Source organism: Mus pahari, chromosome 19 (genome assembly GCF_900095145.1).
Source record: "Mus pahari chromosome 19, PAHARI_EIJ_v1.1, whole genome shotgun sequence".
Lineage (NCBI taxonomy): Eukaryota > Metazoa > Chordata > Mammalia > Rodentia > Muridae > Mus > Mus pahari.
Genome location: NC_034608.1, coordinates 20,747,807 through 20,758,537, shown reverse-complemented (window position 1 = coordinate 20,758,537; position 10,731 = coordinate 20,747,807). Strand labels below are relative to the sequence as shown.

Sequence of the window (10,731 nt, the reverse complement as noted above, 5' to 3'; positions counted from 1 at the left end):
GACAGCTGCCCTCTTTCAGGCTCGGGGTTGAGGGGGGTTGGGTAAACTCAGGCTGGGAAATGGCTGTGCTCTTGATCATCCTCCAAGATCCAGACTCCGCCCCCCTGCGGAGAAGACTCTGCCCCTTCCCCACAAAAATTTCTGATCGTCCCCTTTCATATAATTCCTTTCCTCCAAAAAGGTCCCAAAAGAAACTCTGGAGCCAGGAAAGGGCAGAAGAGAGGCAGCAGGTACTGAGCGCTGAAGACTTAAGTTCTTCTGACTTAGAGCCTCCAAGAAGGGTCGTGACCCCCAGGACCTCCCGAGCCCCTCCCTGCCCTTTTCTCACCCCCCACCCCCGCCGCGCGGCCCCTTTAAGCCAAGAGCCGGCCGGTCCTCGGTGGCTGCGCGCCGGCAAGCGTGTGTGAGTGCGCGGGAGGGGGCGGGCACAGTGTCTCCATGGCGACGCGGTGGTGACGTCGCCGGCCGGGGGGCGTGGGCGTCCCGGCCCCGGAGTGCGATATTAACCCGGGAGGCGGCGGCGGGGAGGGGAGAGGCTCTGAGAGGCGAGGCCGGGTGCGGCGGCGAGGGCGTCCCAACGGGCGCGGGACGGGACGGGGCAACGCGGGCGCCAGGAGAAGCGGCCCGGAGTTGGGGCGCCTTGCCCCGGGCCCCCCAGCATGAAGACCCCGGCGGACACAGGTGGGGGCGGGGGCAGCACGTGTGGGGGAAGACTTGTTGCCCCGGGAAACCGGGAGGAAAAACTTTGGGTGGGGGCTGAAGGGGTTCTGGGGAGCCCGATTGATACCCAGTTCTTGGGGACCCCCAAGCACTCGAGACCTGTTGCTTCTAGAGGCGCGGGCTGGGGTGCTGCCTGGGAGCCCCAATTCCGTGGATCCTTTCGGAATGGTATGGGTGCTGCGGGTGCTGGGCTTTCCCTTCCCGGACCCGGCAACCTGGGTTCTCCCGGGATCACTGGGGTGGCAGAGTCCCTCCCTGTCGTTCTGTCACGTTGCACTCCGGGGGCCGGGACGTGTGCGGGGCGAGGTGGGGGTTCTGTACAGGGACCCGCTATGCTCGGTTCTGCGCTGCGCGGTCCGGCCCGTGACCTTCACGGCAGCGCGTGCCCAGCACCCGGTGAGCGGGATACGGGATGGCCTGGACCTGGGCGTGAGTGGGGAACACGGGACTCGGGGTCTGGGCTGCACCGCCCCTCCCCCGTCCGTCTCCTCGCTCCCCCGCCCGGACTGAGTCGCAAAGTTCCAAAGCGCAGCCCGAACGTTCGAAAAAGGAACTTTTTGTTTCCGACCTTAGAACGCGCGGCTTTAAGGTGGCTCAGGGGAGACTTGGGTACCCTCCTCCGGCGCGGGCGGAGGCTGGGAGTTGAGGAGGGTGGGAAAGATGGGGGGGGGAATGCAGAGGCTCCCTCTTCGTCCTTCCCCCTCCCCGATCCTGCGCCTCTTTCAGCGGGCCGTCTTTTCCCTCCGCCCCTCTCTTCCCCGCCAAGTTGCTCCTCCTTAAGGGGCCAGGATTCCCCTCCCCCCCGATCGCCGGGCGGGGGGCAGCAGGATTAACCCCCCTCCCACTCGGACTTTCCCCCCTTCCCCTCCCCCGCCGCCCCCGGGCTCGCACAGGCTGGACTTTGCGCCCGGGCGCGCGGGGGGAGGGGGCCTCGCCGCCCCCTGCCCGTCTGCCCCGTCGGAATCCGGCCCGGGGCGGGGACGAGGGGAGGGGGAAGGGGGCCGGGCGCCGCTGTTCAAACTTGTTTCCTTCCCCCGGCGGCGGCCGCAGCTCCGACTCCTATGTGCGGGTGTGTGCCCCGACCGGCCCACCCACCCCACCTCCCTGCTCGGCGGGTGGGGGCGGCTCTTAAAGGGCTCGGAGCAGGGCTCCGGCGCCAGGGGATTGGGGCCAAGGAGGGGCGTCGGGAGTGAGGTAGGGGTGCGCAGTGCCATAGGGTCAGTCACGTGCGTCCCACTTACTCCCCACTCCCTGACTCCCACAGGCTCCGGGGCTGCCGGGCCCTGGGGGCAGCAGGAGCCTCGCCTCACCCGGGGAGGGGACCAAGGCGCCCAGACAACCCCGCCTTGTCTTCCCTCTATGTTATGGGCCTTGGCTTGACGGAACCTGTAGGGCCACTGCAACCCTGTCTGGGGTCCCGGTCATGTGTAGATTGTCATGGGAAGACGAGGGACCGGAACGGCCTCGAGGTCGGTCTGTTTGTCCGACTGCCGGCCTCTGCTAGCCCTTCCATCCGATCCTCCATCCCGGCGTTTCTCTGCTCCGCCGTGGCTGTTTCCCACTTCCTGTTTTCTTCCCGGCTCTGGCGCCATCGAGGTCTGCCTGGAGTGGGGGAGGTGTTGAGGCCCCCCGGGAGGCAGACGTATTTTTCCTCAACCCACCCCCACCCCCATCTGACCCCTATGTTCCCATAAAAAAAGTTTGGGCAGTCATGTTAAGTTGGGGATTGTTTCCCAGAACTTACGCCCCGAGCCGGGCTTGCACACTCTGGGATATCCAGGTATGCCTTCTGGGACCCAGCCATCACAGCTCTTCCTGTCTGCAGCTACCTCTACACCCTGTCTGCGTTTCTGGAGCCCTTCTCTCAGTGCAGCTGCTTTCTTACAGCCTCACTGGACCCCCATGCTCGAGAGGTCTTGCACCCTCAAGCTTTCTTGCGGCAGAGCTGGTGTTTCCGTGATTTAAGCACGTGGACCCGTATACAACACACACATGGTCTCCTTGCCCGTGCCTGGCTCCTGGCTCCAAGGCCTGGGGAACAGAGCCCCATTGAGACACCCTGACGTCACCCACACTCCGTCCCCTCCCCAAAGCTGGGAACAGGCCCTCGTGTATGCTGTGTCCGATGAGGAAAGCCGGTACTAGGGTGGTGCTGGGGTGGGCCTGGGCATGAGGAGGGGGTCTCTGCCAGAAGTAGCAGCCAGGGTCCAGGCCCTGAGGGTGGTGTTTCTCAGGAAGGAGGTTAGCAAGGGCCCTGGGACAGCTCCCAGAATGCGGGCTTGAGGCCTTTCCAGAGCCCCCCCACCTCCTTTCCGAGTTCCCTTTGTGTTGCATGTAGTCTCGCTCACTCCCTCTCTTCTGCAAAGTTTATTTTTAGCCTCCTGCTCCCCCGCTCCCAGGACTGTCGCTGCACACACGTTGCCTGGTTACCGGGACACGGAGGCTGGGGCTGGTGGGCTGGGAAGGGTGGCTTTAATTTTGGGGGGAGGGTGGAAGTCAGTACACCCCTGCACCTCCCGATTGATGTCTTAGGGACCTTAGCCCCCCTCTTGGGACAGGGAGCCAGGTTGGAGCTGAGATAAAGAGAGTCCGTGGAGCTTCCTGCCCTGAAGGGAGCCAGGAGTTTTTTTGGAGGTGGTTCCACGGTATATGGAGGGGTGACTTGATGACTTGGGTTCTCGAAGACCTCAGGACCCCAAGGGATACTGCAGGACCTTGGTTCCCTATAGCAGAACAAGGATAATGGGTTGAACACCTGGGTTCCAAAGAGAAGGATGAGGGCTGCAGATGCCGGGGTCCTTAGAAGGGGTTGTCGGGTTGTCACTGCTAAGCTGAGGAGGACCGCCTGGGCAGGACTCTGGGACCAACATCCTACACAGCTGGAAGCCCTGTTCTGGAACCTGGCAGTGGCTGGCTGGTTTGAGGTGGGGATTTCTGAATGGGGCATGTGGAGTGTTGAGCAGGTCACCCTTTTTTACCTAGGCCCAGGGTTCGACTGACTGCCCGTTCAGGGGAACACTGGGTTAGTTATGCATTGGGAAAAGGTGGTTTCTGAAGGAGGAAAAGGAGCCACTTTTGGATTTCAGATTGGGGTTGAGGCTTTAGGGAGGCTGAATCTTGCACAGAGTCTTGCTTGCTTTCTGTTTGAATTGGACCCCGCCCATTTTTAACCATATACCTTGGTCTTCCTTCTATAGTGGCTCCAGGGCCCCTGATCTGCCTCCCCTCTTCCGTGCCTTCCTCCCCTTTCCCTCCTCCCACCCCTCCATTACCGGCTGCCTAGTGCTGAATTATTGATGGCCCCTGATTACCCGGGGGTTTGGGAAATGACAACAACCGCAGCCCCCCCCCAACCCCAGGCTGCCCACCCCCTCCAGGGACCAAGTCAGCCCGCCGCCACCAACCTCCACCCAAGGTTAATGCTGGGGGCGGGCCAGCAGGTGGGCTGAGAGTTAGCCGAGGATGATGAGAAGGCAGAAGAGGCTAGAAGATGACAGTTCTGAGCCTGCCTATGCTCTGTCTGGGCTGGGCTCCCTCCATCCAGGTCCTAAGGGTAGACCTGGGGAGGGCATTCTGGCTCAGAGGGTCCAGTGCTGTGGGGGTTGGGGGGGGCTCTCAGACAGTCTGGGTTTCACTCTCAAGGGAAGACAGAAGCCTCTGTGTGTGCAAGCGCTGACCTCATCGTCAACCAGCCACCCCACCCGGCCTGGTCCTTTTAAGAAAAAAAAAAAAAAAACAACTCTCCAGTCCTGGGTGGGAGTAGGCGCTTCTATAACCTGAGAGAAAGACCATATATGTTTCTGAGGGGAGGACCACAGAGGCTGAGGGGCACTGTTAGCTCTGAATGGAAGTTGGGGTACACATAGGGGGTTGTGCCCCCATCCTGCTGGCCACGTGTACCCTTTTCTGCCCCTCACCCTCCCTCACTGGCAGCCCTGCCCGCCATCCTGGCTTGGTGCCTGGCCCCCTGGCACTGGCCCCGGGACCCGCCGCCGTTGGTTTCCTGTTTCTCCCGGTGTCGCTGGAGCGGACTCCAGCTTCCCCTCCTCCCAGCTCCTGTCTAGCCCCCTCACGCAGATGTGCATTCTGTTACTCTCTGATTTGGGTCTTCATCTGGCTGAGGAAAGAGGACTTTCCTGACGTGGAAGACTGAGGGGTGGGGCAGGACATAAACTCCAATAGGAGCCAGAGCCCCCACCTTGGCATCTTGACCCCAGGCAACCCCCTGTCTCCTGTCCCTAGGGTTTGCCTTCCCAGATTGGGCCTACAAGCCGGAGTCATCCCCTGGCTCCAGGCAGATCCAGCTGTGGCACTTTATCCTGGAGCTGCTTCGGAAAGAGGAGTACCAGGGCGTCATCGCCTGGCAGGGGGACTACGGGGAGTTTGTCATCAAGGACCCCGATGAAGTGGCCCGCCTCTGGGGGGTCCGAAAGTGTAAACCCCAGATGAACTATGACAAGCTGAGCCGGGCTTTGCGGTGAGAAGGGGCTGTGGGCCCCAGAGGACAAGTGGCAGGTCCCTATGGTTGGAAATTCCTAATACATGAGGACAGGTTTTGGGTTTGATGTCTAGCTGGCTATGCTAGATCCTCTAGCTGTGTAAAGCTTGGGCCTTGGGCAAGTCCTGTCAGTCTTGTGAACTCATAGGTCATACAGAGGTGTCCCAGGCAAAGAAATGTAGCTAGAGCCTCTAGTGTGGTCCACTCTGGTTACTTGATTTCTAGGCTATTGGGTACCCTTTATGCATGACAATCAGCCGCACATCATGGTGCCTGGGTCCTATGGAGGGTAGCTTGATGGCCCAATGGTGTTTTATACCCACAGCTATTATTACAACAAGCGCATTCTGCACAAGACCAAGGGGAAACGGTTCACCTACAAGTTCAACTTCAACAAACTGGTGCTGGTTAATTACCCTTTCATCGATGTGGGGCTGGCTGGTGAGTGTCTGGCTTGCGTGTCTTGAAGGGGGGGTGAAGAGGTGGGGCTCTCTATGTTCAGAGGAGGCCAGAGCTCATGATGCCAACTCTCCCTTCTTTTGCCAGGGGGTGCAGTTCCCCAAAGCGCCCCTCCAGTGCCATCGGGCGGCAGCCATTTCCGATTCCCTCCCTCAACACCCTCCGAGGTGCTGTCCCCCACCGAGGATCCCCGATCTCCACCGGCTTGTTCTTCATCCTCCTCCTCTCTCTTCTCTGCTGTGGTTGCGCGACGCCTGGGCCGAGGCTCAGTCAGTGACTGTAGTGACGGCACCTCAGAGCTGGAGGAGCCTCTGGGAGAGGACCCCAGGGCACGACCACCTGGCCCTCCGGAGCTGGGTGCCTTCCGAGGGCCCCCCCTGGCCCGCCTCCCGCATGACCCTGGTGTCTTCCGTGTCTATCCTCGGCCCCGGGGTGGTCCTGAGCCCTTAAGTCCCTTCCCTGTGTCACCTTTGGCTGGGCCTGGCTCCCTTCTACCCCCTCAGCTCTCCCCAGCTCTGCCCATGACTCCCACCCACCTGGCCTACACGCCCTCACCCACGCTGAGTCCTATGTACCCCAGTGGTGGCGGGGGCCCTAGTGGCTCAGGGGGAGGTTCCCACTTCTCCTTCAGTCCCGAGGACATGAAACGGTACCTGCAGGCCCACACCCAAAGCGTCTACAACTACCACCTCAGTCCCCGCGCCTTCCTGCACTACCCAGGGCTGGTGGTGCCGCAGCCTCAGCGCCCTGACAAGTGCCCACTGCCGCCCATGGCTCCGGAGACCCCGCCGGTCCCCTCCTCAGCCTCGTCTTCCTCTTCCTCCTCTTCATCCCCGTTCAAGTTTAAGCTGCAGCCACCCCCGCTAGGACGCCGGCAGCGGGCAGCTGGAGAGAAGGCTCCAGGAGGCACAGACAAGAGCAGTGGCTGCAGTGGCTCGGGTGGGCTGGCTGAGGGGGCAGGCGCGTTAGCCCCCCCACCGCCTCCACCCCAGATTAAGGTGGAGCCCATCTCAGAAGGCGAGTCGGAGGAGGTGGAGGTGACTGACATCAGTGATGAAGATGAGGAAGATGGGGAGGTGTTCAAGACCCCCCGTGCCCCGCCCGCTCCCCCCAAGCCAGAGCCGGGAGAGGCACCAGGGGCGGCCCAATGCATGCCCCTTAAACTGCGCTTTAAGCGGCGCTGGAGTGAAGACTGTCGCCTGGAGGGGGGCGGGTGCCTGTCTGGGGGCCCTGAGGATGAGGGTGAGGACAAGAAGGTGCGTGGGGACATGGGCCCCGGGGAGCCTGGGGGACCCCTTACCCCACGACGGGTGAGCTCTGACCTCCAGCATGCCACAGCCCAGCTCTCGCTGGAGCACCGAGATTCCTGAGAGCTGTGGACACAGGCCCCGTGCGCCACCCCTACCCACCCCACTCCCTGAGCTTTTGCTGCCTTAACCGCCCCCCCCCCAAAGCCCCGGAGGTGAGGACAGCTCTCTTTAGTCTCTTCCTGCCTCCTCCCTTTCTCCTCCCCCACATTTTGTATAAAACTGAATTTTTTTTTAATGGTAGGGTGGGTGGGTGCCCAGAGATGGGGGCTAATCTACTCCTCATCTCTGGGTTTCTAAGTTCTGGGCAAAGTGGTGGTGGGGGGTGGGAGGGGGTGTTAAGGGGGGGCACCTCCATTCTGGGGATTTCTATTTGAACAGAGGCTTTGGCCTTCAAACCCAGGAACTTTTTTATTACAATCGTAGGAAGTAAAGCCGTGTCTCCCTCCCTCTTCTCTGCCTCTTACCTCGTCCTCCCCCCTCCGTGCCCCTCTCCCACCCCTAACCCTGCCTTCCTTGCCCCTCCAGGGGCTGTGAGTGCCTGGGTTTCTTATACCCCACAAGGTTGCAGCAGGGGCAGGAGGGACAAATTTTATAAACCAAAAATTCTGTGGGGGGTGGTGGGGTAGGAGGCAGAGGAAGGTGAGGGGTGCCGCCTGTGGGCCACAAATCTCTACAAGTGCCTGTCCCTACACCGCCCAGTACTGGTCCAGTCCCTTCACGCCCACCCCTGCTGCTCCTAGGTCTGGCCCATGGGCAGGTGGGTCAGGGGACAGGAAGAGGGGGTTGTCTCTCAAAACCAAACTGGAAGCCCCTCTCTGCCTCCCAGCTGGGGCCCCAGGGGTGGCCTGGAGGGCTGCGGTCAAGCCTTATTCTGTATTGGGAATGGAGGGTGGGGTGGGACATGAGGGGGCTGCTGGAGAATGTATTCAAAACAATAAAACTTTGGACCTTTGCAAGTGGTAATCTATTCCTAGTGCTGCGTGCAGCCACTGTATCAACACAGACTTGGTTTAATTCTGGACAGGTCTAGACACCTGCTTCCATCTGTGGCCAGGAGGCTTGACTCCACCCGAACAGGTCAACTAGGCCTGGGGAGTTATTGGCCTACTTTCAGATGTCACAAACCTCAGAGCTGATGATTAAGGTTTCTGGCTTTCCTTAGTCTTGCCTTTCCTTGACTGGTTCCTTATCATCCCATCTGCCTCTAGGACCCTTAACATGGCCCTGCTGTTCCTGGTTCTCCTACCTGAATAGCTTTTGCCCTCCAGCTCTGACTGCTAAGCCACCACCCCCATCAGGTCCCCTGGGAAGGAAGGGTCACGGATTTTGAGTCCTCCCCATCTCCCTCCAATGTACTTGGAGGAGGCTTTAGTGGTCCACACCTGTAATCCTCCCAGCACTTGAGGTAGGAAGTTCAAAGTTGAGGCCTGGACCATGTGAAAGGGAAGTGTGATGTTATCCTGCTCGGGATCCTTTGACCGTGAGGCTTGTAGTGTCTTGAAATGCAGCCCTTGGGCTGCAGAGATGCTCGACTCTGTGTTCAAGGGCACTTCTGCTCTTCAGAGAACTTCGTCTGTTCCTCATGTGGGGTGGCTTGTGACAGCTTCAGTCCCAGGGGAAGGAGCTTCTGGTAAGCGCTCATTGGCATACGGTCTGTCACTCAGACACATTCATAAAGATCTTTTGAGAAATCTTACATTTATGGATATGAATGTTTGGCCTATATGCATGTCCACGCACTGTCACGTGCACTGTGTCCGAGATGGAGAGGAAAGGGCTTCAGATGCTACAGAAAGATGGTTGTGAACTGCCCTGTGGGTGCCAGGAACCGACCCTGGGTCCTCTGCAAGAGCAGCAAGTGCTCTTAGCCATCAAGCCGTCTTGCCAGCCCAAATAAAACTGAATCTTAGAGAAACCTTGGAAAGTAATCGGTAGTCTTTGTCCCACTAGCCCACCTCCTGCATGCACCCCCCCCCTCCAAGCAGGTAGGTTTTAAGAGGGATTTGTTGCATTAAGATCTAAGAGTTTCTCTGTGTAGCCCTGGCTGTCCTGGAACTCACTTTGTAGACCAGGCTGGCCTCGAACTCAGAAATCCGCCTGCCTCGGCCTCACGAGTGCTGGGATTAAAGGTATGTGCCACCACGCCCAGCCCGCGTTAAGATCTTGACTGACCTGACCTGCTGTGTGCCAAGTGTTCAAGCATTTCAGTTTCTCCTTTCCTTTCCTTTTTTTTTTTTTTTTTTTTTTTTTTTTTTATTTCTGGGATGGGTTCTCTGTGTAGCCCTGGCTGTCCTGGGACTTTTCTGTTGATCAGACTGGCCTCCAACTTAGATCCACCTGCCTCTGCCTCCTGGGATTAAAAGGCCTGAGTGCACTCTCAAACACAGACACACATACATCCAAGCTCAGGCCCCGCCCCAGCACGATCGAGTTCTCTAAGCATTCAACAACAAAGGGCTTCATTAAACTTGCCGGTAGGCCTAGAATTGAGCTATTCAACAAAGTAGCACTTAATCTAATGTCTTAACAACTGGATTTTCCAGTGGAAAGCCAGTTGGAGTACAGAAAGTTTGAGTCCAGATCAAGGGATCTGGGATCTTAGAATTTGGTTGATGAGGAGCCTATAGAGCTAAGAAACCAGGAGCTTGGAGAGCTGAGTCTTTGAGGAGATACAACAATCAGGAAGAGGCCAGGCTCTGGGAGCTTTAGGATACGGGCCCCACCTGGGCAGTGCAGGTGTGATGCCCTAGGCCCTGAAAGGGGAAAGGGGCTCCCTCAAGGCCATGTGGTTGAGATAAGAGTGGGAACTGAGAACTTTAGGCCTGTTGGACTGGCTTCACTATAAAACTCCACCTTGTGCAGCCCCGAGGGAGAAGGAACCTTGAACTGGCTACCCATCCCTGCACTTAAACTTCGGCAGGTGTCAGCCCTGCTCCAACCTGAGATGCTGCCCAGGACCGGGAGACTGGCAGGAAACAGGCTCCTGTGGCAGCTTGTGGGCAACTGCTCCCTCTCCTGGGTGATGTAAGCCATTCCCTGGGGTGGGAACCACTGGGTTATTTCTGGAAGTTGGGATGAGACATATCTCCTGGCAACATAGATGCAGCTGAGTTGCTAGTGGGGTGATGCAGAAAGGCGGATGTTGTCATTGCAAGAAAGAAGCAGGACTGGTTAGTAGTCTCAGCAGCAACCCCCAGAGTCCCTTTCTTTTTCTTTTAAAAGGCAGGGTACCTCCGTGTAGCCCTGGCTGTCATGGAATTCACATAAGGAGACCAGGCTGGCCTCCAACTCACAGAGATTTGCCTGCCCCTGCCTGCTGGGATCAAAGGCATGTCCAGCCACTGCTGGGCCTTCAAATCACTTCTAGTCACATGGCTCCTAAGTGTTCAGCTTCAGAACCCCTCCAGAGGACAGGTCATGATCTAATCAAACTTGTTGTCCTAGATCCTGGTTGTGTGGGATGTCACAATGATTTTTGGCCTTAAGAACAGCAGCTCCTCCAGTCTCTAATCGCCCACCGGAATCCATTTGGAGGTCTGGAACATTTCCTGCAAAAAGATGCCCTGAACTTAGTGTGGTGGCGTGTGTCTTTGCCCTCAGTACTGGGAAGGCTGAGTCGGATTGCTGCTAGTTTGCGTCTAGCCTTGTTACAGAACAAGACCCCATTTCTTCTCCTTCTCCTTCTCCTTCTCCTTCTCCTTCTCCTTCTCCTTCTCCTCCTTCTCCTTCTCCTTCTCCTTCTCC

General features: G+C 58.6%; 1 protein-coding gene across 2 annotated transcripts; it reads left to right on the top strand.

The window, feature by feature from the left end:
• Nucleotides 1-206: 206 nt before the first annotated feature.
• Erf (ETS2 repressor factor) lies at nucleotides 207-8,679 on the top strand. Of its 2 annotated transcripts, none has more exons than XM_029532010.1 (4): nucleotides 207-230; nucleotides 4,963-5,197; nucleotides 5,544-5,659; nucleotides 5,765-7,939. In XM_029532010.1, the coding sequence occupies exons 2-4, from the start codon at nucleotides 5,166-5,168 to the stop codon at nucleotides 7,045-7,047; spliced, it is 1,431 nt and encodes a 476-aa protein (XP_029387870.1). In that variant the 5' UTR covers nucleotides 207-230; nucleotides 4,963-5,165; the 3' UTR covers nucleotides 7,048-7,939. The 2 variants fall into 2 exon arrangements, with proteins under 2 accessions (XP_029387870.1, XP_021074487.1); XM_021218828.2 differs by lacking the exon at nucleotides 207-230 and adding an exon at nucleotides 502-681 and having other exon boundaries at nucleotides 5,765-8,679.
• The last annotated feature ends 2,052 nt before the right edge of the window (nucleotides 8,680-10,731 follow it).

Excerpts from the sequence above, each read along its gene's own strand:
- Erf (XM_021218828.2), top strand. The coding sequence starts at position 660 with ATGAAGACCCCGGCGGACACAG. Across the intron at positions 5,198-5,543 it reads AAGCTGAGCCGGGCTTTGCG|CTATTATTACAACAAGCGCA; the intron begins GTGAGAAGGGGC and ends TTATACCCACAG. Across the intron at positions 5,660-5,764 it reads CATCGATGTGGGGCTGGCTG|GGGGTGCAGTTCCCCAAAGC; the intron begins GTGAGTGTCTGG and ends TTCTTTTGCCAG.